The following is a 25,094-nucleotide window of genomic DNA, read 5'->3' on the forward strand; positions in this document are numbered from 1 at the left end:
GAGCTATTAATTTAATTTAATTACTTCCAGTGTATACCGACGGCTTTATTGTTACACACACATACAATGTGGCGGTTGTCTTCCATTCTTTTCTTTTCTCTTTAGTCTTTGGATAAAAAAAGCACATATCGCTGTTTGCTGTCTTGGTTTTAGTTTCAGTTTAATTTGGGCTACTTGGGTATTTGGTGCCTGCCCGTCTCTCTGGGTGATACTGCCCTGGGGGTCGGGGGCTGGGGGCTTGGGGTGAAACATGCAACGCTCTGGCCAAAATCAATTATCTTGAACATAATTATGTATCTAATTCTGGTTTGATTTGATTTGGAGGGCTCAGCCTCAAGGATAGCTGAGTATGTAGGTATGTATGTATGTGATTCAAATCGGTCTGTTGAACAGGTTTGGTAGATACATCCTTGACGGAACTTGAATCTTATGCATATTACGTGATATGTATATATAAAAAATTTACATGTAGTCTGTTTACTAATCGGCCGAATGACGCGGTCCAAGACAATAACGTTGTTATCGATATACTACTGTACAGCACATGCTGATAGCAGCTTCCGGTAACGGAAGAGAGGGCGTTAGATCTGTGCATCAAGGAATATGTATAGGGAGCCTTAGTGCACTTCGTGTACAATCACTATGCGTCATTGCAATCTGATAAGCTCCGAGGGGGAAAAATGTTGTATAACTTGACAAGGCATGAACGAGGATAACTTCTTCGCTGGGACTGTTTTGGACCACGATGTCAAAGCTATTTACAGAATGGCCTTCTGGGAGAGCTGCTAAATTCACATCTCTTCCAGAGATCTGAAGGAGCGGAGCATTGAACTGGCCTCTGGCCTCCGTTGGACGGTTCAAGAGGATTCCTCTTCGGGTTGATGTGGAGCATGTCAGCAAGGCTGGATGCTAGGTCAAATGATGGAGATACCCTTCAGAAGGAACGACCTGCTTGGGGTGACAGTGTCAGTAGTTGGCTGTAGTAGTTAATAAAGCTTGAATGGTGTATCTCAAAGCAGCTTCTTATTTTGGATCTGGCAGCCACCTTGACACAGCTCGTTTGGCTTTGTATTTACGAGCTGCCTCTCGAGAAGATAGCTGCAGGTCTCTTGTGGGATTGTATTTCTTTCTTATATTTTCCAAGGAACGGGTTGGGATCGATTGAACTGCTTCAACAATGCCACTTGCGCAGCTTCATCTGCGTTCTTAACATCGTTAGCTGACGCATCTGTATTTCTCGGCTTAGCTGCTTGCACCCGGTGCAGATTATTATTTTGTGGCGTGTTGCGCCATTTGGATGAAGATGGCAGGAGGGTCTTGTGAGATCGTGAGAGTATACCCTGGATGGCTATTAAGAAACCTGGTTAGATCACCAACCATCTAGTTAGTAACCTTTATGCTCTCGCAGCTGACCGTGTTGAGCGTAGAAGTGGAACTCGAGAGATTCATTTTCACGCATGTGCGTCTAGGCAATTAGACTCGTATTCTCATGTTTGGACGGACCATCCAGAGGTCATAAGGAAGCGGTCTTGTCATGTGCCCAGTGGGGTGCCTGCTGTTGTACTGTATGAAAGTATAACTACTTCTCTGTACGGGGTTGTTGCTTAGCGGAAGCTTCAGGTATGATTCTGTCTCGATAGCAGTAGTTGACGTTGCTATAAGGAGTAGTCTTGAACTGCGGTATCGAACATTGTTTACCAGATCAGCACTGGTATGTAGACTGTTTCGGCTTCAAGCAAATGACTGTAGCTGTTCCAAACTTATATGTGTAGCGCCCCATCGATATGGCTCGTCGGCTCGTGCTTTACACATTATTCTTGAGTTCATGCAGCGTGCCTGGCGGGTCTCGGGGTAGCGGATAGGAGCAAAGTTCGACAGACTCGTTTCAGGATCGAAGCTAGCTGGAGTAACCCGATCAGGTGGAGTATCGTCGGACACCTCATAGCCTGTGCACTAGTCATAGTAATAGCACTCAAGCGTGACCAGATTATGTAGAGTAAAAGGAGACGCGGAGGGCATACGAAAGACTGCAATCCATGTGCTGATGCCTGCGGTGGCGGTGTCGTCACCTGTTCTGAGACAGCGCGCGTTGTTTGTCCCGCCTGTTTCTGGAGTCTCTGCCGCCCGTGATAGCAAGCCAAGTCTTATCTTTGTCCCTCGTGAAAGAGCGGGCAACATAGATAGAACAATAAGATCCTCTATAAATATCCGTGCTGCAGTTGAAAGTCGACGATGAGATGGTGGTGAGCAGCGGTACCTGGCGTGCTTCCAGCATCTTCCCCTCGGAGGATCAAGACTGCACCGCACACCCCACAGAGCACGGTGACAGCCCCCATCTCGAATCAACGCAGCCAGCCTAACATAAGCGCTCCGCCCACCACACCACAGCGACAGCGGCATGCTTCAAGCAGCCAGCAATGCTTGATATCTGCCTCCAGCCACAACCCCGGAAGAGACTCCACGACTGAGCCATCATCTGGCCCCTGTGCTTGTTTGACTGCCAGAACGAACGGCTTCGACATCGACGGCCCTGAATGATCAATCGTCGATTGCCCGCGTCAGTCCCCTCAGCCGCACGCTGCCTGCCGCCGCGTCGACTCAGACATCGTACCTCCATCGAAACTGCGATCTCTCCCTGTCCATGGTTACCTCTATATCTATCTCCCTCCCGCAGCCCTCCGGACTCCCTCGAACGGTGAATTGATCTGTTATTGAGCGTCTTCGAAGATGGGCAACGTCGGGAGCCGTCTCGACGATTCAGGGACCCTCTTCCTCAAGGATCAGAACAGGCGTGCGTACTTGCCCGGCAGCAGATGTTATATATGTTCAGTTGGCTGACCTACGCTGTTGCAGTTGCGATCGCGTCCGTCACAATCAGCAACTCCCGGCGCAGGGTATTGCTACATGTCGTCCCGAACTCGTTCCCCGCCACCAGATATAGCGCCAAGCGGGATACGGGCGATGACAGCCCGGTCGAATACGTTCAGGTGCGGATAGAGCTCCCTTGATGGATTGCCAGCGCTGAATGGCCACATGCTGATCCGCTTTGCGCATTCAGGATCCAGACCCCCCTGCATCAGCCCCCGTGCCGTCATTTCTGCTACGCTTGACCAACGAGGACGAATTGAACTTCCGCTTTACTTTCATAATCAGACAGACCCAGACCGGCCAGGTGGCCAGCTCGACAGTCAATGGGGTGTCAACCTCCCTCCCTGAGACTATCGATACCGTGCTCACCGGCCTAACCTTTGCGCACGCATCTAATTCGAGAGAATTGGATAATCTGATCACTAGAGAGTTTCATGCCAACCCTAATCTACAGAATAATTCTAATGTGCAGCTTGTCGGCGATTACTCGACCGGAGGCAGTCCGTCCGTCCAGTTCGAGTGGTCATGGAAATGGAAGCCCCCCAAGGCGACAGAGGACAAGGGCGGCGGCTGGCGAAACAGCTGCAGTTTCCTCGATTATGACCAGAGAGCCAATCGCCTGAATACGCTGGCAAATTTCTCATTTTGGGTTCACAACACCCAGCGCCCGCTTTCAAGCCCGCATGTGTCTTCACCGAGCTTCGAGTTGAACGTTCCTGCTCGAAACCGGATACCCTCCTCGCAGTCTGTCCTGTCGCATGCCAGTGACCCTGACGGACCACACTCACAGATCCCTCCACCCACTCCACCTGAGATCTCCGAAAGTGCACCCCCTGCTCCAACCACCGCTCCTCCTCCGGTGCCCGTGAAAGTCGACCTCCCCTGTGCACGGCCTACTGAGGACATGAGTGCGGTAGAGGATGGGCCCCTTTTCCGAGCCACGATGAAGGCTCTGGAGCAGAAGACCGGCAACATGCGCGCCAAAATCAAGAAGGTGCTCAAAAAGGCCGAAGCTGCCCAGCAGGCGCAGGCCGCGTGCAACGAAGCCGTGGGGGCCTTCATCTCGTCTCTCAATGAGGCCTCCACCTCAAACGCGAATGCGGTACGACCCGCCCTGGAGCACTACTTTGAAAAGATCGCCCGCCAGATCCTCAACTATGAACAGAACAACACGATCCAGCTTCAGAAGTTGATCATTGATCCGCTGTCCAAGCTCTACACCTACGACATCAAGCAGGCAGAGGCCAAGAAGAAAGACTTTGAGGAAGAAAGTAGAGACTACTACGCGTATCTCGGTCGGTATCTCGGGCAGCGGCAGGACTCGCTGAAGGAAAAGAAGCGCGCGGAAAGCGACTCCAAGTACCAGACCAAGCGTCGGAACTTCGAGCTGAAGCGTTTTGATTACTCTTCGTTCATGCAGGATCTTCACGGCGGGCGGAAAGAGCAGGAGGTTCTTTCGCACCTTACGAAATACGCAGAAACGCAGGCGAGGTCCTATCTCGCGACGGCCAAGAAGATCGAGGAGATGATCCCGCAGTTGGAGGCTCTCATACACGAGGTTGACCAGGCGGACAAAGAGTTCCAGTTCCAGAGGACGGAGAGAGAGGAGAAGCGAAGAGCGCTGGAGAAGAGCACCAAGATGTACGTCGAGCCCGAGACCTTCTCCAACCCAGGGGCGCCGCCCGCAACGCCCGGGAATCCCAACGGCACCAATTCAGACACAGAGCTGGGCCGTGCGGACAGTACGGGTTCCCAGCTGCGGGGCGTTGCCAGTAACGCCTCCTCGGCCTCGTCGCACGGAAACGCAACGCTCGGCACATCCTCTGGGACCGCCACCGCTGCTGGTTCGGTGGTGTCGCCCGGGCAGAATCGATTCAGAGGCATCCGTGATCTGGAAGAGCGTGACGCAACTCTTGCAGGCTCCGATAGGGCTGCTGGTCAGCAGAAGAAGGAAGGGCTACTGTGGGCGCTATCTCGGCCCGGATCGCATATCGATCCCAAAGGAATCAACAAACAGGCCTGGCATAAGTGAGTATACAATCTAGACGGGGCCTTTTTTTTACTACGAAAGAGAGGCTAATTGCTTTGCAGGTTCTGGATTGTTCTAGACCAGGGCAAGCTTTCTGAGTACAGTAATTGGAAGCAGAAGCTGGATTTGCACATGGATCCCATAGATCTGCGGATGGCTTCTGTCCGAGAGGCCCGGAATGCGGAGCGGCGGTTCTGCTTCGAGGTCATCACCCCTCAGTTCAAGCGTATCTACCAGGCAACCTCCGAGGAGGACATGAGCAACTGGATCACAGCTATCAACAATGCGTTGCAGAGCGCGGTTGAAGGCCGCGGCATCCCGCCAGTCGCTCCACCGCCGACCGCAAAGTCGGACAGCTCTTCCATCCGCCGCGACATTGGTTCTGTGCTGACCGGCAAGAGCTCTTCATACTCTGGTCAGCATGTCAACTCGACCTCCTCGAACACCAACAGTGTCACCCGCAGGACCACGGTCGGTGCACGGCCCAGTTACGTCCGCACGGATAGCAACAGCTTCGAAGAGAACCCGTCCAAGCTGCTCCAGACGATCCGCGATGCCGACCAGGGGAACAACTGGTGTGCTGACTGCGGCTCGACGTCCAAGGTCGAGTGGGTGTCGATCAATTTGGGTATCGTGCTGTGCATCGAGTGCAGTGGCATCCACCGGTCCCTTGGCACGCATATATCGAAGGTCCGCTCCCTCACGCTGGACGTCCATTCCTTCTCCAACGATATCGTGGAGATCCTCCTCCAGGTGGGCAACCGTGTGAGCAACATGGTCTGGGAAGCGACGCTGGACCAGTCTCTGAAACCGACGGCCCAGTCGACGCGCGAGCAGCGGTTGAAGTTCATCACCGCCAAGTACAGCGAGAGGGCGTACGTGCAGCCGTTGTCTTCGCAGCATTCACGCTACGCCACGCCTGATGAGACGCTCCTGGCCTCGATCAAGAAGAACGACATCCAGGGCGTCCTCTACGGCATTGCGCTGCGGGCAAATGTCAACGTCACGGACCGCTCGCGCAACACCCACGCGGTTTTCCTCGCTCTGGCAGCTGCCGACCCTGCGTCCCCTGGGTCAACAATGTCCTCCGGCCTATCTGCCAAACAGGCTCCCCCAAAACCCGTACCGTTCCCGATTGCGGAGCTTCTTGTCCAAAATGGCGCTGAGATACCAACGCAGCCTCCCACGATCCCACTGTCTCCCGCTGCTCAACTGTACGTTAGCCAGCGAGCTGCCCGCCAGGCTGCCACGGCTCCGCCTTCAACGATCACATCGACGGGCAAAACCGGAGCTGACGCTCTGGGTTCCCTCCCCTCGATCCGCGGCCCGTTAGCCAGCGAGAATCAAGCCGCACCTCCACCGGCCGCGCAAGCCCTAGCCCCCCTAGACGGCAAAGAGCGCGAGAAACTGCACAAGAGGGGAAGTGCGGGCGCCAGATTCGCTGGAAAAGTCGCTTCTCTTGGTGTTGATCGGTAATGGCTACAGACAGCCGGGCCGTAATTATAGCTATACGTCGTAATGTGTTTATTGTCATCATGATAGGGCTCGGTTGGGTTCTCGGTCAGTAATTCCGGATTCGGGTTGGGAATGAATTCGGCCATCTTCTATATCTCTTTTTACGTCTCTATACCCCGACCTTGATCCATACATGCTCGCCCACTTCTCGCTCATGACACGAGGACTTTACATTTCGCCTTCTTTGGAAACTCTTCTCGTTTTTTGCATTGTTATACCACACATCCTTTCTGGTTCTCCTGTTTCTCTTCTTAACTTCTTGAACTCTTTTCTCCGCTGTGTGTGCGGAAGGTACTTACTTGATGCTACATTCTGTACCAAAGGTTTGGAGTGGATGAACAGATCATGAATGGACGGTTGAATGGACGTCTGGCGTGGTGGTTGCCCATCTAACCAGCCTGACCTAATTGAAATCGAGTCAGATGGATTTAATGAGACCTCCATGCTCATGCTTCGTCCGTTCTAACAGTAATTGTTTTTGGTGGAAGGACGGCAGAGGTAATATTCCATGGTTGACCTTCAGCATGTTCTGCGTATCACTTGGACTGTTCAACAACAAGTGTACAGTACAATTGAGTAGCAGGATGTATATTTCCAGTTCATAATGGTTAACACTGTCGACTTCGCATCCCCTTGTTTGTAGGAACTCTTGTATATGCTCCATTAGTCAGCTGATGCGTGCCTGCTATGTCATCTCCGCCTATCTCGGCTCTGAGGTCTGCATATGCGCGTTCTTCACCTACATTCTGCTGACTGAGGGTGCGTGAGTTATTGATTTTGCATGATTATTGACTGCCAATGATACGTACGTTGTGAGTAGAAGAAGCTTCTCATTTTACTGGGACCGCTGTCAACTTGCCTTTTCAGATGGGTCGACTAGTCGACACACCTAAATACTTTCTCTTGTAGTTGCATCCAGGTTTACAATAAGTCTAGCAGTCTGACTTTTTATGGCCTGAGTCTACTTCTAAATCTCGGATCATCTCAAATCTGATACCTTCAAAACTTGTTAGACAGAGATGAAGGCCTGCGGCGACGTAGCTGTCGACCGATAGCTGATCCTAGAAGGGCCATCCATGCTAGGTCATAGCTGCTGTTGATACGGCTATATAAGCTTTTCCCCTGCATTAAATGAGCTGTACGCGCGGCAGAACTTTGCGAGCGATTCGTTAATTTTAACCCAATCGAGATCCTAAGATTGAATGTCAGAAGTGTCACCGGAACGCGGCGTACTTCTCATAGTTCATACAGAGCACACCGTCGCCCTAGATAACCCGACAGACACTACCAATGTAGCCTATGAAAGGCTAAGACTTAACGGCTCACTGATTTTCCAGATCTAATTGGGATAGTCTATGGTCCATCCGCTAAGCTGGGCGGTTTCCACAGTCCAGTGGGGTGTATCAAATTAAGGTTGTCAACGATTTTTTTGTTGAACGAGCTATGGGCCCTAGATAACAGATGGTGGTGCACTAATTAGGGATAAGTTAAGTTCAACATCATCAACCGTGCTTCATCTCACAAAATTTTTTGCCACCGGGTGTCTATTGGTTGTAGAGGCTAGACCTTTTGTTTAGTCTATATTCGAACATTGGGCACCGAAGATGCCAAGAGGATGGTGCAATTTCTCAACAAAGAAATTTTATCATGAGCCAAAGTCAAACCTTGAAATAATGTTCTTCAATTCAATTTATCACCATCTCTTTCGAATGTCAAATTTAGCTCCTGCTGGGAGCACAGCTTCTGCAAGACTGCCACTTGCAGGGAATACCCTTCACATGATAGAACAGCGGTCATTGGGAAAGGGGTCTGATTCTGACCGCTATTATCCACTTTACTAGAGATAAATAATTGCCCAATGCCGTTGATCCACATAGAATCCTTACGGCCCAGGAGAAGCTCTGTGGCGTTGTCAGCACCACTTGTACACAGTATATGAAGTAGTGGACACCGGATGGAGCTATCAACCAAGAAAGATTAGTTACTAGCCCATGGGAGAATTGCTGTCTTTGAAATCCCACATCTCCAGCGATTGGGTCTTGTGACAGATGCGACTCGTCCAGACTTTTGTGTTTTGGTCTGTGTTACCACGTCGAGCCAGTGGTTACGAGTCTCTGGGGCTCATTTTTCGGGCTGCCTCTTGGTCGGTTAAACGGCTCATATGCATATCCCCCACTGTAGCGAACAGTCCGGTATTCTCGTCAACAGTTCGATAGTCCCGATTGATACTTTCTGGCCTGGTACTCTGGGGATGGCTTCTGACAGCAGTAGGAACGTTGTGTACAGAACGTGTTGTGCTGTAAGGGGTGGGCTGTAAGAGTTCCCTGCGTCGGTGTTCGAGCTAAAGCCACGGATGAAGTGGCGGACTTGTGCTATTGCGGTGCTACTAGTCACATGGAGCCAAAATCTAGAACGTTCACTGGAGCATGACAAGGTAGATGATAGTAGAATCTAGAATCAGAGGGACCAAACCCATTGGTTGACCGGTGGTGCGAGATACAGATGGACGGACATGGGGGAGACCGTTGGCGACGTCACCAGAAACATCCATTATTCCAGATTCCTTCTTCGGCTCGGTGCCCGACAGACGCATCGCTTTCTTTAGAAGTTTCTGTACTCTTTCTTCCCCGCATCGTCTCTGCCAAACAGACAGACCCAAGCGTGATTTGAAAGCGGAGTCTGGTTCCGCAGAACGGCATGGGTGGGAACGTCGAGGACAATCTTGAGTCTCGCATCGCCACGGCATGCTTCGAGTAGAAGATCCACGGCATTGACAACACCGGGAACCCTGTGTATTCCGCCAAAATCCAACTACTGCTATTTCCTTTGGACAGTGAGGGCCAGCCATATCGTCCACAAACCCTGAACCAGCATGGCCTCCCAGGGTGAGATAGCGTGTTCGTCGGTAGATCGGCGGGGCACACAGTGATCTTCAGATGCTGAACAACGCCCTGCAGCGGAGGCTGAGCAGAGGGCACGGCCATTGAGTTTTGCTGATCAACGCAGTGTGACGTATAGATTTGGAGGTCTCCCTACAGTCATTGAATGGCGTTTCTCCCTTGAAGGCGATTGACACCAGTAGTTCGTGGAAGTCCTAGTCCCGGCCATTCCAACTTCTTGTGGACGGGAGTATTGTTCTCACATGCTAGATGCCGACCTCCCACTTCCATGATGTTTCAATGCGAGAGCCTTTTTTTTCTCTCTGCATAGTGTATGATTCTCAGCGGTCATCTTACCGCCCGCTATGCTACGCATCTAATAATCTAGGTATCTGCGGAGTAGACCTTCGCGTCTGATGTCAATGTACATACATACTAACATACTAACTGCAGGCAATACGTTCCAGTCAATCACATGGCCACTGCCTAGATCTACTGCGACAGCCAGTCACCAGCCTCATTTAGCATAGTTCCTGAGCTTTTTATCAGACAAGGGGTTCGCCTGTTTGAGCTCAACGCGTGGAGAGACCCGACAGTCTTTTCGGGCAAAGAGACCAGTACCGTCCGTCTATGTGCAATTGGTCATGATGAACAGTGGACACTGAACCGAGGTATATGACCTTTGCCAGTACCAGACAGGGTGATATAGTCTCATTTGTGGCGCGATCGCCATTATTATCATATCCCCATGCATCGCAGTGCTCACCCATAGCTTCCAATGCCAGGATGCCTCCATTTTTTTGGCAACTCATCTCGGCCGGCGGGTCTAGAACCCCGCGCAGCCGTCGTCCTGCGAACCCTGCACGTTGCACATGCTGGTCTTGTAGCCGTCATTTTCGAGGCTTTCCACAGCAGCCGCACTATCCTGGCCCCTCGAGCCCTGCAAAAGACTCTGCAACTCGTGCTTCGTGCAGGCACGGAGGTACCCGCAAAAAGCGCTGGTCGTGAGTCAGCAGCCAACCGGCTGTTTATTGGCCCCGCGAGCCCCTCTCTCAGCGTCCGGCCTTCTGTGCCTTGGAAGCAGCAGCGACCGGTCTGCGCGAGGCGACCACTGACTGCTGCGATCTTCGGAACAGCCCGTGGGCAGTGGATACGACGATGGATCGTGCAGAGACCGCTGCTGGCCTGGAGAGAGTGTCGAACCCGAGCGCAATGAGATGAGGTTGACCAAAGCAGCACCTGATTGGCTGGCATCTTGTTCCGGAGTAGGGACGCCCGCGACGCTCCCTGCTCGCCAACCCCAGAGGCACACGCCGTCCCTTGAAAACGTCCCTTTTCGACGGAGCTTGAGCTCCTCCTGCGCGTCCTGGCGGGGGGCCAAAGTGGGAGTTTGCACACATGGCTTGCAGCAATTATCGTGATCTCTACCACTCGTGCGCTGCTTTCACCGGATGAAAGCAGAACCTGTCCAATTGACCTCTGTCATGCCAGCGGTCTTCTGTGGATGTACACGGAGTATACCCCGTGGACTGCAAATGTCTGTTTTCTGTTGTCATCCGCCAGGATGTGGATTCCAGTCTTCCAGAACACCGAGCCTTCGGATCTCGACTGATAGCAGAAAGAGTGTCCCGCCTCTATGTGTCAACAGACAGATACGCGGCGGAAGAAGCAGGAGCAGCACGAGAGATGGGGCTCCGCATCTTCGAGCCGCTGGCGCGGGCATCTAGTTTGGAGAAAAGCCACCTTCCAGGTCTCTGAGGGGGGAAGTTGTTCGGGTGCTCAGCCGACGAAAAGGAGTCAAGGGACCCTGCCACTGTCCCATTATTATTTATTATTCATTATTGCCGCGCTGCAGTGCTCTGGATCCGGGGGTCCCACCGCCTTTAGAGGTCTCCATAATAGCGCGATTCGCGGGAATAAACCGGTTTTGTTCCTGGTCCTCAACGCTCTCTGGCCAGGCAACCCTAAGCTCCGGCCTAGTGGGAATGTACCCAGCCAACTCCATCCATCCATGGCACGCCCGAGTCGAGCACCGCCCGCCCGCTGTTCACCCGACAAGGCCCCAACTCCAGTCGTCCAATCTTTCGCACCCCCAGGGGACTCGTCAATTACCCGCAGATTGCTAACAGCACCTCCGTCTCGAGACTGCCACAGCTTTCGGCCCAGCGACCCGCCAACGGTGCCCTGAGTCTGCCCATCATCGTATGAAGATCCATGCAGGCCCAACGTCATCCCGCTGCAAGAGACACCGCCTCTAGGGGTTGGCGTTATTTCTGCTGCCGGTTTGCATACACTCGCTTCCTCCCGAGACTACCGTCTACCTTCCCACATAGGGTATTATTTACCATCTGTAATACGGGGTTTGCGTCTCTCCACACGTCGTGTAGTGGCAAAGACCCAGATATGATCATTGCCCGGGTTTCCTGTCTAGTGTTTTCCTGACTGTTGCAAGCAATTGCTGACTGTTCAGGCGAGAATATAACTAGCGTGTCTGGTTCCAAGATGGAGATATAGTCGAACGGCACAAACAGCAGTGCCCTATAATTTAATCCATATACCTAAGCCATAACTCGAGCTGTGGAACGTCAGCAGGGTATGAGAACAACCCATGGGGAAATATAACCTCAATCATCCACGGGTAGCGAGGCTATTTTTGGCAGCCTCTGCTAAACGCTGCCTTCTACACTGGTATACCTGGATGAACAGCAGGGTTGAACAACGTATACTTCTCCATCTTCTTCATAATTCTTAATATCGACCGCCTTTGACGAGCTCCATTCCCACGGCTCTGTTTTATAGTGATTCCGTTCGCCGTTTTGTTGAGACGTAAGTGGGCCTTGAGGTAGAGTTTGGCCATTGTTACTACCCAACTGTCGATGGTACCCAATCCAGAAGTCCAAATGGCGTCCCGAACTTTGATAGATTTTAATATCTAGCGTCCGAGACCCTGGCTCCGACATACGCTAGCCGCCGGTTAGGTATGAGGTCTTGAGTTTGAATTGGGTTCGATTGTTCTACCACGCCTCCCGCCTTCCCCTTGCCTACTTCTTCAGATCCGATCGTTAGTATCTAGGTACTCATCGGAAAAAGACGTGTCTGTTGATCTGGTCCCTTGACGACTCTTAATCCTGACCACCACAGCCAGTCTCTCTCGCCCACCATATACCTAAGCAAGTCCCGGCCGGTTGCCCCCGAGAAAATATCGTGTTCGTCGGTTGATCTGATTCGGGACAGCCGAGACCGTTACCTGCAGCACGGCTCCGCTGCCGTCGGTCCTGGAACCGTTTCTCCCCTCAAAGGAGGTCGACACTTGACAACTTGGCCGTGTCGATCCCCGAGAGCTGTGGAAAGCAGTCCACCACGCATTTTCCCATTCACCATATCAGGTATGTACAGTAAACGGAGGCGGTATCCACGGCCCCATCGTCCGTCCGTAGCCTTACGGCGTCCCCACATCCTTATAGCAATAATATGATTCCAGCTTCTGATGCGAAACATTGCTGCCTCTTCGGGCTCGCCCAATGACAATTGCTGCAGACGCGTTTTGCCGCACGGCAGTTTGCTGCACGACTGAACGATCCTCTCGGATCGTATCACCTGTCAGAACCCTCTACTCGGATCGAGATAAACCCCCCAGTGCTGCCCGCAATCTTATTGCAACGTTGGCCGCATCGCCGTACAGATAACGTGACGAGGGGGCCAGCCGCTTGCGTAGCGATAAAAGTCATCTACATCGTCGAGGGTCCCGTGAGTCTCACCGTGGAAGAGAGAAGAGGCTTCCCGAAATTTCCATACGGATCTCTTGGGAGATAAAGGGGAGTAGTTAAAACATCCGCCTCTCAACGCCACCGCGAGTTTTGTACCTTGGAGAGGGCGTCCTGTAGCTGCTTTTCACAGACAAGAATAGACCTGCGACGCAAGTCCGCAACAAGCAAACCATCCGGTTCCGCCACCACTACTGACGACATCTCTCACCCCCTTTTTCTAGTTATCTTTTTTTTCCCTACCGCTGATACTACTGCACTGTTCCAGCCGAGCCTACTCGTCCAGTCAGACTCTCGCAGCAGACTCGGGTGCAGGAACAACCCTAGGCTCTCTCCCTTTGTCCCCGTCGCCTATCCCCCATCCGCTGGCTCTATCGCTGTCGTTGCCTCTAGTCCTTCCATATAGGTACCTACTTCCTCCACCCCGCCTCCCCCGTAGTCCACGCTTTCCCGCCCGTCGTCGCGGTCCCAGGGTCCTGAGGGGGGAGTTCGACCGGACCTTCGCTGGCGCCGCCGTCCGCGTGGATAAGATTTCCACTTTCTGGCTTCCGGTCCCTTTGGCCAACCACCCGCTGTGACTCTTGAGGTCCACAGACCCTTTTCTAACTTCAATATTCTCTTTTCTTGGCTATAGCCGTCGCCGTCACTGATCTCTTCCCTGCACTCCTTTGACTTTTCGAGTCCGTTTTCTTTCCCGCCAGCGTACTGAAGTTGGCTCCGCACAGCCTCTCTTCCCCTCTCTCATCCCTGGTCTTTGCCTCTGGTGTGATAGTGTCGTTGGTAGTTGCAGCTTTTGCGGACTTGGTAGTAGCAGAATTCCCGGCAGTCTTTGTTCTTGTGTAAAAGGCCTCTTCAAAAAAAAGGTATGTGCCCTTTTCTTGAGGACTCCATCACGTCCCGGACGTGTGTGATGCCACTTCAAAAGACCATGGCTGATTGAAACGAGAGCGTCGTTTTCGGTCTCTAGAGTTTTTGGTTCTGTCTAGACGGCTCCATGGGCGATGTTCCTCCGGGCCCGACCAGATCGCATCGGGGAGCAGCTGTTGCTGAGCGAACATCTTCATCAGCATTGACGGATAACCAGCAGCCGTCGGGTAAGCCTCTCTCTCTCTTTCCCGCTTGAGTAAAGCGGTAGCAGTGCGAACGAGACAAAAGGCAGATCTGGCTCTGCCGGTGCTGATCGGAACGCTCATCTCTCTCCAGACACGAATCCTCAAGGCATCTCACAGTCTGTACGGCCCGTGCTGCGATCGTCGGACGTCGAGTACTACACGGGTTCCCATGGTTTCGTTACTGCGGCTGGCCATGGGCCTGGACCATCGTCGACCTTAAACATGGGCGACATGGCTGCCACGTTACCGGCTTACCAGCCGCCAGCGATCCCTTTCGGTCAGCAGGCGATGCAGCAACATTTCATTCCTGCCCATCAGTCTCAGGGGATGGTTTACCCCGTGCAACAGTTGACAGCCTTCCCTGGGCAAGCACCGGGTGGAAATCCAGCCTATAACCTTTCCTACTCTTCCACATTCCAGACAGCGTACGCTCAGCAGCAACATCAGCATGCACATCTCCAGCATGGAGCCACTAGATATCAGCCATATCTGCAGAACCCGCCGGCTCACCAAAGTACCCCGGTATCCGGCCAGGCCCCAATGTACGGACAGGCTTATTATGCTCAACAGCCCTATGCGACCGCGTTTGGACATGGCCAAACGATGCAGGGTGCCCAGATGTGTCAGCAATCCAGCCCGCAGAAGCTGAGTTCCTCGTCGCAGAAGGAGGGCGAGAAGCGTGACCCGCTGGATGATTACGATGTTGCTAATACGATTGTCGACGGATCATCTCCCATGCAGTCTGCCCTATTGCGTTCACAAGCACAGGGTAAGGAGAGAGCATGTGGATACCGTATATGTCTTTCTTCGAGTATGCTTTGCTGATCCAAGAATCTTTAGAGGCAGCAGCTCAACGACAGTCCGCAAATACTCCGCGAGGACCCCCGAGAAAGCCTAAGCAGTCGGGCCATGCTCTGTGGGTTGGGAATCTTCCACCGGGTGCGAGCGTTGTTGACCTCAAGGATCACTTCTCCCGCGACGCGACAGACGATATCGAGAGCGTGTTTTTGATTTCAAAAAGCAACTGCGCCTTTGTGAACTACAAGACGGAAGCTGCGTGTACCGCAGCGATGACGAGATTTCATGACTCAAGGTTTCAAGGGGTCCGGCTCGTTTGCAGATTACGAAGAGGACTGGCCGGTCCGGGCTCCAGTACCAACCCCGCTGCTGCCTCTGTCGCTCAGTCATCACTGATAGAAGAAGATGCAAAGAACCAGGCTGACGATGAAGACAACACTGAGGCTCCTGAGAGCGGCCCCGCCGGCGACACTGCCGCGCGCGGTACGCAGGCGCCTCTGCCCAGAGTGCCTGAGAGATTCTTCATCGTCAAGAGCTTGACGGTTGAGGATCTCGAGCTGAGTAGACAGAGCGGCATTTGGGCCACGCAGACGCACAACGAGGCGAATCTGAACCGAGCATACGAGGTACGTAGAGACTGGTACCAGTCTTTCGAGACGTTTTGACTCTGACGGATTGCCAGACTGCGGACAATGTATATCTCATCTTCTCTGCGAACAAGTCGGGCGAATATTTTGGATATGCCCGGATGATATCACCTATCAACGATGATGAGGCGCTAGCGCTGGAGATGCCGGCACGGCCAGACCATATATACACGGAACCAGAGGTACTGAACGTGACGCCAACCGAAGCAACGGCGACGGCCCCTAAAGGGCGTATCATTGATGATTCCGCAAGGGGGACCACATTCTGGGAGGCGGACTCCTCTGAAGACGAAGACGATGGCACCAAGAGCGAAAAGAGCGTTGAAGAAGCATCAGAAGAGATTACAGGTCCTGGCACCCAGTCGTTTGGAAAACCGTTCAGAATTGAGTGGTTGTCGACCGAGCGTGTGCCCTTCTACCGCACTCGGGGTCTCCGCAATCCCTGGAACGCAAATAGGGAGGTCAAGATCGCCCGAGACGGCACCGAGATCGAGCCCAGCGTTGGGAGGAAGCTGACCCAGCTATTCCACCTCCCTCCAGCCGTACAAGCGACAGCTTTGCCTCCCCCGAGCGGGCAGCAGCTAGGACAGCCGCAGCATCCATATTGACCGTGTAGCCGCAGCAGCTGGAAGGAGTATGTAACTCGTCTATTTTCGAACTGCATACTCACGCCGGAGGTGCATTAATATTGCTATGTCGTTTGAGTTCCAAGGCTCTTATCCATGTCTACAGCGTGGACCAATCGGGAAGGGATTTGCATCATCGACATTTTACACACTATGAGCGACTGGAACGAGAGCCGGGGTAAGCCAAAAATCAAAATTATAATCATTAACGGGAAACGGGTAAGACTATACACGATCATGTAGTTTTTTGACTTTTTCATATTTGTTGGAAGTAACGCATATGGGCATGTTCTGTGCTACTTCCATCTTCTAATTTCCGGGCAACAGAGTTCATCAGCATTCTATTTATTTTTATTCATTTCATACCTGTACTCACTTCCACCCCACTACATCACAGCATCTAGAATCTCTTTCCATCCGATTTCTCCAGACCTGAGTGCGCACGACGCCTCACTTGTGCACATTTTTCCTTGTCATTGCTATGTATTATATCCCGAGTATCGACGATGTTTACGACCTTATGAGATTATGACAGCTCTCGTTCCTCTGAAACCATGATGTGTTTTTTGCCGTCTTGTCTTGTGTAAAATATTGACCGATTTCTTGCATTGTTTCGAATTCTTTTCTTTCTCATCTTCTGCTTGGAAATCCCGTTTCATATCAGCTGCAAAGCTATATATACAGCATCCTCGGAGATGAAGGTGGAGTGTTCTTTCAGGCCGGAGATGTGTATATGCGATTTGCGAATGGGCTCCCGAACGTTTGCACTTACTGCGATGGTTGTCGCCACCATATCCATCACCTTATCCTGACATACCACTATGAGAGTCCGGTCTCATCGTAATAGAACATGCAGCCACGTTTTTGAGCGGTATCCCCCAGTTCGCAAGAGTTACTGGTCACCATTTTATGGTCGATATGTTGGAATACTGACACGAGAGATTAACTTTGGGATTTGAATATTGCTCAGGAGCAGATGGGCAGAGAGGCTTACATGATAAAGCAGGAGAGCTCATGACTTTTTGTCGCCGGCTGTTGCCACACTTTGTGATACCCAGTGTTCGGTAGGAGCTACGGTTTTGAAGAAGCATCTCATGATATCATCTACCATCCTTTCCCTGTTCAGAGCGAATTATGTTTCTCCAAATCACATTGGAAACTCGGATCTTGCAGGGCAGTTTTAGTGATTAGTTGTAGATTTTTGGAAACCAGCGAATGCAGACATTTGTCGTTGTGAATACACTGGCAAATTCCAACAGACAGGTCGACCTGACGAATATTTGTTAACGTTAGCAATCTGGAGGGATCAATCACGTGCCTGACATTCGCAGCTATCCATCATGTTCGTGCGGCTGTATAGACGTCTTCGAGATGATGATCTGCCTTTATTGTTTTTCTATTTCCTGTCCAGGTGTCATAACCATACCAATGGTGGCGGGATCACAGACACTGGCCAGAATCGGAAGAAATTCAGAACGCTGGTACTTCTGAAAGCACACCCTACTGCATAGGGTTTAAGGGCGGGGCTAACCAGAATAAGGTGCAAACGCGGGGATGCCGTGGCAGCTTGTCCGTCCGCCATGGCAGGCTAGCCGGGGGTTTGTGATGATCAGTGGAGACACCTTGAGCACAAGGTTGGTCCCTTGGAGAGTCCATCTTCTGACCTGGAGAACAAGTGGGCCATCCAGCCTACGACTGGTGGACGAGACACATGCATGTGTCGTCGACTCGGATCATGGATCTTCAGGATCGACTTGGGGGATTGCACTGTACAGGACGGACGGTACGGATGTGCTGACGCGAGCTGTGTCTCCATCACCTTATCTTTGGAACAAAGCCTCCGAGCAGACGATGTAGTATCACAATCGCCATCACAGTGGTTTTTAGGAGTACAGCCCGAGCGCTGACGGGTCCCTTCAGCGGTGTACATGTTATTGGACAGGTCTGGCGGCGAGCATCCGAAGGTCCATGGCCAGGGTATATAGTAGTCATGAGCCAATGCTCCACTAGCCGATCAATCAGCGTCGATTTGATATAGGAGGGGTACCGTTGGATTCTGGCCGTGGTGGCTAGCCCTGGACGGTTCTTGCAGACCATTTGCAGAATTAGTCTGTTTCACGACTGCTGTCTCCTCACGGTGTGTACATACATAGATAGAGACGGCGTGGAACGCCCGTGGGATGCATGGACATGCATGGTAAGCGAGCACGAGGAAACCCCAGGGCAATGTTATTAAACGAGTCAATAAGAGCCAGACTCATAGTGGCGTCAGACGTATCAAGCAGCTCTGGCTGTCCAGAAGACAAAGACAGAAGATCGCGGGGCTAGGCCTGTTCCGGCCACGGTGTGCGGGCGCAGGACTGTGGGGAGACTCGGCCCTAGTAACTAGCATATACGGGGTTACGGAGTACTCCGTACATCTGCAGCTCGTCGAACGGCCGCATATATTCTGTAGATCGATGCCGTCTGCTCGTCTAAATACCAGCATCGGTCCGTTCAGCGCTGCTTCATAGTGTTGTCCGCCTCTGCGCGGCCAGATCCATCATCCTGGCATCTCCCCTCTCCCTCTGCTTCCTCCCATCCGTTCGTCGTCTCCTCCTACTTCCCTCATCTCCGTTGTCTCTTCCCATCTGTCCCCCTTGAATTGACCGGTAAGTGTTGCTTCCTTGTGCCATGGTGCCCTCCTCGTTCTCTTCGCCCCCATCGCCCCATTTGTCACCACCTCCAAGTCAACTGCGTAACCGTTCCCCACGTACCCTTGACCTTGACTTGATCTTCGTGACCCTCACGGGCCTTTCCATATGCCATCCGCCTCCCCTTGAAAGACAGTGAACGTTCGCCTGGGGAGCTTGTCGGAGGACAATTCGTTAACTACGTCACCAGTTTCTTCTGATATCAGACCGTCCTCTTTTCACCCACCATCAACCTTTTGACGTCACCTGCCAGGTCCGGCGATGACCTGGAACATGGCATTGTAGCCCCTCATCGGTCTTGAGCTTTTTCCTTACCCCGGTGCTTATTATCCGCATTCCCTCGAGTGTCTGATTTCTCTGTGCTTGCGGCCTTAATCCCCTTCCCAGGCTGCCTTGCACATCTCTCTCTCTCTGTTCTTATTCCCTCTTGGACATCAAATCAACACTGTGACCATGTCCAGCGAGCACACCAACTCTCCCCCTCACTCTCCTCTCTCCACCCACCAGCGCCGTGCTTCCTTGACCCCCGGGGCCTCTTTCGCGGAGCTTTTCTCGAGGTCTGGCAGTTCAGGCGCGAACGTTGGGAATCCAACGGCGCCCCCTCCGTTCCCAAGCCCAATCGCGACGGTTGCGGCCAACCAGCGACGACGGGTGTCCATAACCACCCTTGGTCTTTCGGGTTCTCCCTCACAGACCTCCCCATTCGGCAACCCCAGTATGCGGCGTGGTAGCTTGTCCAGCTCCATGGGGTCGAGTGCCACCAACTTTGAGGAGGCCGTGATTGAAGAGAATGAGAACACGCCCCCAAACAACACGCCCGTCTCTCCCTTCGCGCGGCGTGTTTCTTTCGGCGCGCAGGCATTGCGTGATGTTCGTGGCGGAGGTACAACCGGGAATGGTAGATGTTCCTCTCTTGGATCGTCCATGGCGGCGAAGCACCGAACCGTGTCGTCGACCAGCACTTCCTCTGCACACAGTTCCACTGCATCTGCTGCAGCAAGTACAAACAAGAGCATCCCCCAGAACGATAGATCTAACCTGTCTTGGCGACAACTAGGCGAAGGCTTCAACTGGTCCGAAGCTCTCCGGACCAGGGCCGAGCGTGCCCCTTCTATCGGGGCCCATTCCCCGACTTCACCTCCAGGCCAGCAGTCCGCGCCCGGTCTGCAGGGCCACCACCAACGGGCTGCTTCCATCGCCTCGATGGAGCAACCGGCGCGGGAGATGCCGAAGCAGCCCAGGCATAACAAGCCCGATTTCTTCCAGGAGAAGATCTTGAGAGCGGATTTTATGGACTAGGCGCAATAAGCCTGTCCTAACGGTGGCAGACGAAATATGCACCCCTCTAGTTTCTTATCATCCTACATTTCTTGAATGTCATCAGTGGAGACGAGGCATCACTGCCCTTGTTTAACTATTGTCTAGATGGCGAAATGTGGCTCTTGCCTCTTAACTCGCTGCTAGGAGGACGATATTTATTTACCAAAGGCCTCCCTGGTATCACACGAGACAAACGGTCGAGGGTTAGTCTCATGGGAAATCTTCGAACGGGAGAGTTTCTCTTTTACGTCCAGTCACAACACGAAAGGCCCTTCGTTACTCGAACGCCATGATCAGTGGGAAAGTGACATGCCGACTGGACGTGTTACATATGCGTCTCGACCAGTAACAAATCCTGTCACTTCCAGACGGCACGATTTCGGGTCTGCAACGGGATATATTACATATTCCTATTCCGCCCCTATGGGGGTTTCCCATCTGATGAAGCGGGAAATCTATTGACTCCCTTCTAAGAAATGGTCTGGTTTCGGTACATATGTTTTTCTTCTCTTTTCCATTTCTAGGGTGTTATTCTCAGTATCTAGGCGGGAATGAAGGGTCTATGGAGAATGATCAAATTGACACCTGTCTTTCTTACCTCCTGACCGATGAGTGGTCTTGAAAAGTAGTCCTGAGTGCTGGTTCATTTTTTATTATCATTGTGGCGTTGGACGGGGGGAACTTTCAAGCGGTCATCTCTGCTCTTGACTCACGCTTTTACTTGTGCTGTCCCAATTCATGCCTTCTCCGTCTCTCACTACTTGCGTTTTTTTATCATTCGTGCTTATTCTGATTCATGTATCGTCACTGCTACCCAGCCCTGGAGGCCAGACTGTCTGTTGTGGGGGGCTGGAGTGTCTGTCCTCACCAGATTGATTGAAAAGTACAGGCGAGGACGTGTGTGGAATCAATTTTTTCGACTTTGGAAAAACAAAAGTCAACTTCGATGATATGTCCTGATAGTTAAAACTGGGAAAATTATTACTATACATATATATGTTCCGTGCAGCGAGCGTCAAGCTTGTATTGTACCGTACTGTAGAATCCCCACCATAAATAAGCTGCGCAGATTCTGATGACCACCTGGTTGGCATAAGTATAGGATAGTACAGCAACTGCGTGTTATGCGTCTGATAATGCTGGTTCAGTCAGTTGGGTAAGGTGAATAAGTGATCTGTGAAACTAGAAAACAAAGTTTCACATAGCTAGCTGCTAATACGATGATATTACTAATAGAGAAGCCATAGTTATAAATTTATTTCCAGCAGCCTGGAGCTGGAGCGGCTGCTGTGGCGGTACTCCTAGGGTTGAGAGTGGTGGGATGAAAAATATATATATTGTCAGACTGCGCGAGCCTAGAGTAATCCGAAGGTATGATGATGAAAGCTCTGATTATTCGAATCGCCCCAACTAGCTGACTGTTTTTCTTGTGGAATTAGGGGTTAGGACCTTCCGAATATTTCTTTATTTAACGATCCCGAGACCGTTTCATGCAATATGAATGGATATAACAAAGGAAAATAGGCAGTTTCGGATATAGACAGTATGATTCCTTTATTGCAGGGACTATGACCTTCTGAAGCACCGAATCGGCGTGTGCTAGGCTGATAGGCTTCTTGGCATACCACTAGGTTATAGTGGTAATATTTGGCTGACATATAGATATAAACAATTTGATTGACTAGTTCTTTTCTTTTTCCTTTCACAGCTATATTCATACCTAAGATTTCTAGATTTGTTTGTATTCTGCGGATACCACTACCTATGTACAGTCCACTCCGATCCAGCGTAGTCTTTGGCGGTAGTGATTTGACACCTGCAGTGCATCAGTTTCATCTGCGAACATGGCACGCATCAAAAGTAGAAAAGATCTTCGGCGCAGAAAAATTTGGCAGCCCCATGGATATAAAGCAGGATCAATTCCTAAGTCTGGATAGATATATGTATGTATAGTATACGTAAAAAGCGACCTGCGGGTATCTACTGCTTTCCAAGCAGCATAATTTCTTTCCCGTTCCCTTTCATCACAGCCAAAAAGAACAAGTGAAAAATTTCAAGATCCTATAATCACAGAGTGTGCTCGGCATGATTCTCGGCGCTGTTTTCGGTGTGTCGCTTGCCTGGCTCTTCGGACTCATCCTGGAGCTGGGCGGTCGTGATGCGTTCCTCTGGCGACGGAGGTACCCATTTGCTGCTCTTCCACGGGGCGACGCGCATGACATACATCATGTCCATTTCCTCCAGGGTCTTGCCCTTGCCCTCGAGAACGCCGAAGTACACGACCAGAACCGCGGCGAAGAGACAGCCCGCGAACACATATCCATAGGCGAAGTCGATTTCTCCACCGATGAAGGGAGTGAAGAAGCTGATCAAGAAGTTCCAGAGCCAGTTGGAAGCTGTGGCCATGGACATCGCCCGGGCTCGATAGCGCGAGGGATAGATTTCGGCGACAATGGCCCAGATCATCGGACCCCACGTGGTGGCGTAGCCAGTGATGAACAGACAGGCAAAGACCACCATCGCCTTGCCAGCCCCGGGAGTCGCCGGAGGGTCCTGCAGATTCAGTGAGAAGTGCCCGACGGAGGCGTAGACCATGAAACAAATGAACATCCAGACGGCCCCGGTGATGAGCGACTTGCGACGGCCGAAATGCTCGATGACATAGAGGCCTCCAAAGGTAGTCCCGAAGTTCACACCGCCCAGGATCATCTGCGTGACGTAGCTGTTGCTGATACCGGCGCCGTTGAACACGGTTGTGCCGTAGTAGAAGAAGTAGTTTGCTCCGGTCAACTGCTGCAGAGCCTGAAGAAGGATTCCAAGGATGATGCGATACAACATCCGGGGGGCCCGGAACATCTCATACCACGGCTCATCCTTGGAAGCCATCTCAGCATCGAACTGCTCCTTGACCTCCGCGAGCTCCTGGATGATCACGCGATGATTCGGGTGAACTCCGTAGAGCTTCGCCATGGTGTCCTTGGCCTTTTCAACCCGTCCATGCCGGAAATCAAACCGAGGACTCTCGGGGAATAGGATGATCCCGAGTCCCAGAATCAAACCCCAGAGGTGGGTGATTCCCAGCGGGATCCGCCAGGAGGCCGTGCTCGTCATGCTCTCCGTCCCGTAGTTGATGCAATTGGCCACGAAGATACCCAGAGTGATGAAGAGCTGGTACGAGCTACGCATCCGTCAGATCCAACGCGAGTCGCACAAAGAAAAAGGAGGGGAAGCAGGCGTGCTTACCAGACCATGGCACCGCGGATATGTCGGGGGGCGCTCTCTCCCTGGTACATGGGGACCACCAACGAGGCGGCACCCACGCCAAAACCGGTGATAAGGCGACCGATCATGACCTGCCACCAGTGCCTGTTTGGCGCCGAGATCTGAACGATCAGGCCGACATGCAGGATCGCACACCAGAACGTGATTGACCATTTCCGACCAATCCAATCGGCGATAGGAGCCGCGACCAACGATCCGATCAACGTTCCAATGGACAGCTGGAGCCGCCATGTGTCAACCACCGCGCTGGCGCAGGATGTAAAGAACAGTTGATACATACCAGGGCAACAATCAGACCGGAGCGGACATTGCTGAAATGGTACGTGCCATCGCTCTGCAGCTGGCCATACCGTTCCTTGAAGTTCTTCATCTCCAGGAAGCCGGAAATCTGACCCGTATCATAGCCAAAAACGATACCACCGATGGACACAAAGGCACCCATGAGCAATGACCGCCATGTCAGCATGGGGACGGGAGTATCCTCGTAGGGACCGGCATGCTTTTCCCGGTCGGCGTCCGAACTGCGACCGGACTTGATCAAGGCGGAGAGCTTCATGATGAAGCAAGAGCCTCCCTCCAGACGTAAATCCGAGTGTTTTTCAAAACAGAAACCAAAAGAAAAAGAAATTGTACAACGAAAAGGAAAGGGAATCGTAAAGGGAAGAAGAAGGAGGAGGAGGAAGAGAAAAAACGGGGGGAGGAGTCTATATGGGGGCTGGAGGACGGAGAGACGGGGAAAAACCCTGATAGATAATGGGGCCGGAGTGGCACAGATTGTGAAGTCCGGCTGCAAAGAGACATGCGCCTGACATATGACATCGCCACCAACGCGGAAGGACAGAGCCAGGTTCAGAGCATGGCTGACTCGTCACCAAACGGTGCCGTGGGGCTCCGGACTGCGATGCAGACGTCGGCATGTCCGTCGGCCCCGACTGCGACGATCGATCCGGCCGATCTCCACCGTGCTGATGCCGGATCGAGCAGGGAGACCGAGCATCGGTGGAGCCGACCTGCACGCGGTCTTCGGTCCAGCATGCAGGGACATGGGGTTCTCCGGATGCGCCGGCTGACTAGCGCTCGCGGTCGGTCTCTGCGATCTCCAGCATCTTCCCACGTGCAGACAAAGCGACAGACCGAAAGACCGACAGGCAGACAGGACAATAGACAGATAGACAGGTAGAATAGTACCTAGGTAGCCGACACGGAGCCGACCGGACGACACCTGTCCGCCTTCTCGGACGCTTCTCGAAGCAGCCGCCCCCCGTCCGGGCCGCCCAGTCAGCGCTGCGCGTCCCCGCCGGCAGACCCATCCGTCTCCGGAAATCGCGCACATGGCGACTCGTTGCTCCGCCTGGAGTTCTGTAATTTTAACCCGATGCTGCGGTTCCCCGGTTGCAACGTTTCAACCCTACGCGGCTCTCGGCGCACAGGTCGTCCTGATCGGCTGTGGGTCGTGCTGGTGCGTTGCCAGAGGTGAAGATAATAATAATAATAATAATAATATACATTACCAGGTCTCGAACCGGCCCCGAGCGTTGGGCTTGGGCGCTGGTTGGTCAAA

At 52.4% G+C, this 25,094-nt stretch overlaps 10 protein-coding genes across 10 annotated transcripts; 6 read left to right on the top strand and 4 right to left on the bottom strand.

Moving 5' to 3' along the window:
• Nucleotides 1-1,130: 1,130 nt before the first annotated feature.
• On the bottom strand, nucleotides 1,131-1,459 carry VTN00DRAFT_5923 (uncharacterized protein; the record flags this gene model as incomplete). The annotated part of the gene is made up of 2 exons (XM_069432507.1): nucleotides 1,131-1,348; nucleotides 1,414-1,459. The coding sequence occupies 2 exons, from the start codon at nucleotides 1,457-1,459 to the stop codon at nucleotides 1,131-1,133; spliced, it is 264 nt and encodes an 87-aa protein (XP_069288360.1).
• A 1,268-nt stretch (nucleotides 1,460-2,727) lies between these two features.
• VTN00DRAFT_5924 (uncharacterized protein) lies at nucleotides 2,728-6,373 on the top strand (the record flags this gene model as incomplete). The annotated part of the gene is made up of 4 exons (XM_069432508.1): nucleotides 2,728-2,791; nucleotides 2,854-2,987; nucleotides 3,059-4,896; nucleotides 4,960-6,373. The coding sequence occupies 4 exons, from the start codon at nucleotides 2,728-2,730 to the stop codon at nucleotides 6,371-6,373; spliced, it is 3,450 nt and encodes a 1,149-aa protein (XP_069288361.1).
• A 2,640-nt stretch (nucleotides 6,374-9,013) lies between these two features.
• VTN00DRAFT_5925 (uncharacterized protein) lies at nucleotides 9,014-9,396 on the bottom strand (the record flags this gene model as incomplete). The annotated part of the gene is made up of 2 exons (XM_069432509.1): nucleotides 9,014-9,223; nucleotides 9,274-9,396. The coding sequence occupies 2 exons, from the start codon at nucleotides 9,394-9,396 to the stop codon at nucleotides 9,014-9,016; spliced, it is 333 nt and encodes a 110-aa protein (XP_069288362.1).
• A 721-nt stretch (nucleotides 9,397-10,117) lies between these two features.
• VTN00DRAFT_5926 (uncharacterized protein) lies at nucleotides 10,118-10,691 on the bottom strand (the record flags this gene model as incomplete). Its single annotated transcript, XM_069432510.1, has 2 exons — nucleotides 10,118-10,289; nucleotides 10,408-10,691. 2 exons carry the CDS (start codon nucleotides 10,689-10,691, stop codon nucleotides 10,118-10,120), a joined length of 456 nt encoding a protein of 151 aa, XP_069288363.1.
• A 3,358-nt stretch (nucleotides 10,692-14,049) lies between these two features.
• VTN00DRAFT_5927 (uncharacterized protein) lies at nucleotides 14,050-16,220 on the top strand (the record flags this gene model as incomplete). The annotated part of the gene is made up of 4 exons (XM_069432511.1): nucleotides 14,050-14,149; nucleotides 14,259-14,936; nucleotides 15,008-15,591; nucleotides 15,648-16,220. The coding sequence occupies 4 exons, from the start codon at nucleotides 14,050-14,052 to the stop codon at nucleotides 16,218-16,220; spliced, it is 1,935 nt and encodes a 644-aa protein (XP_069288364.1).
• A 3,164-nt stretch (nucleotides 16,221-19,384) lies between these two features.
• VTN00DRAFT_5928 (uncharacterized protein) lies at nucleotides 19,385-20,230 on the top strand (the record flags this gene model as incomplete). Its single annotated transcript, XM_069432512.1, has 1 exon — nucleotides 19,385-20,230. The coding sequence occupies one exon, from the start codon at nucleotides 19,385-19,387 to the stop codon at nucleotides 20,228-20,230; it is 846 nt and encodes a 281-aa protein (XP_069288365.1).
• Nucleotides 20,231-20,305: 75 nt separating this feature from the next.
• VTN00DRAFT_5929 (uncharacterized protein) lies at nucleotides 20,306-20,713 on the top strand (the record flags this gene model as incomplete). Its single annotated transcript, XM_069432513.1, has 2 exons — nucleotides 20,306-20,350; nucleotides 20,396-20,713. The coding sequence occupies 2 exons, from the start codon at nucleotides 20,306-20,308 to the stop codon at nucleotides 20,711-20,713; spliced, it is 363 nt and encodes a 120-aa protein (XP_069288366.1).
• Nucleotides 20,714-20,747: 34 nt separating this feature from the next.
• VTN00DRAFT_5930 (uncharacterized protein) lies at nucleotides 20,748-21,201 on the top strand (the record flags this gene model as incomplete). The annotated part of the gene is made up of 2 exons (XM_069432515.1): nucleotides 20,748-20,838; nucleotides 20,888-21,201. The coding sequence occupies 2 exons, from the start codon at nucleotides 20,748-20,750 to the stop codon at nucleotides 21,199-21,201; spliced, it is 405 nt and encodes a 134-aa protein (XP_069288367.1).
• Nucleotides 21,202-22,318: 1,117 nt separating this feature from the next.
• Nucleotides 22,319-24,089, bottom strand: VTN00DRAFT_5931 (uncharacterized protein; the record flags this gene model as incomplete). Its single annotated transcript, XM_069432516.1, has 3 exons — nucleotides 22,319-23,429; nucleotides 23,495-23,751; nucleotides 23,814-24,089. 3 exons carry the CDS (start codon nucleotides 24,087-24,089, stop codon nucleotides 22,319-22,321), a joined length of 1,644 nt encoding a protein of 547 aa, XP_069288368.1.
• Nucleotides 24,090-24,332: 243 nt separating this feature from the next.
• Nucleotides 24,333-25,010, top strand: VTN00DRAFT_5932 (uncharacterized protein; the record flags this gene model as incomplete). Its single annotated transcript, XM_069432517.1, has 2 exons — nucleotides 24,333-24,615; nucleotides 24,730-25,010. The coding sequence occupies 2 exons, from the start codon at nucleotides 24,333-24,335 to the stop codon at nucleotides 25,008-25,010; spliced, it is 564 nt and encodes a 187-aa protein (XP_069288369.1).
• Between the last annotated feature and the right edge of the window lie 84 nt (nucleotides 25,011-25,094).

Source organism: Thermoascus crustaceus, assembly GCF_041956765.1.
Source record: "Thermoascus crustaceus strain CBS 181.67 unplaced genomic scaffold VTN00scaffold_3, whole genome shotgun sequence".
NCBI classification, from domain to species: Eukaryota; Fungi; Ascomycota; class Eurotiomycetes; order Eurotiales; family Thermoascaceae; genus Thermoascus; species Thermoascus crustaceus.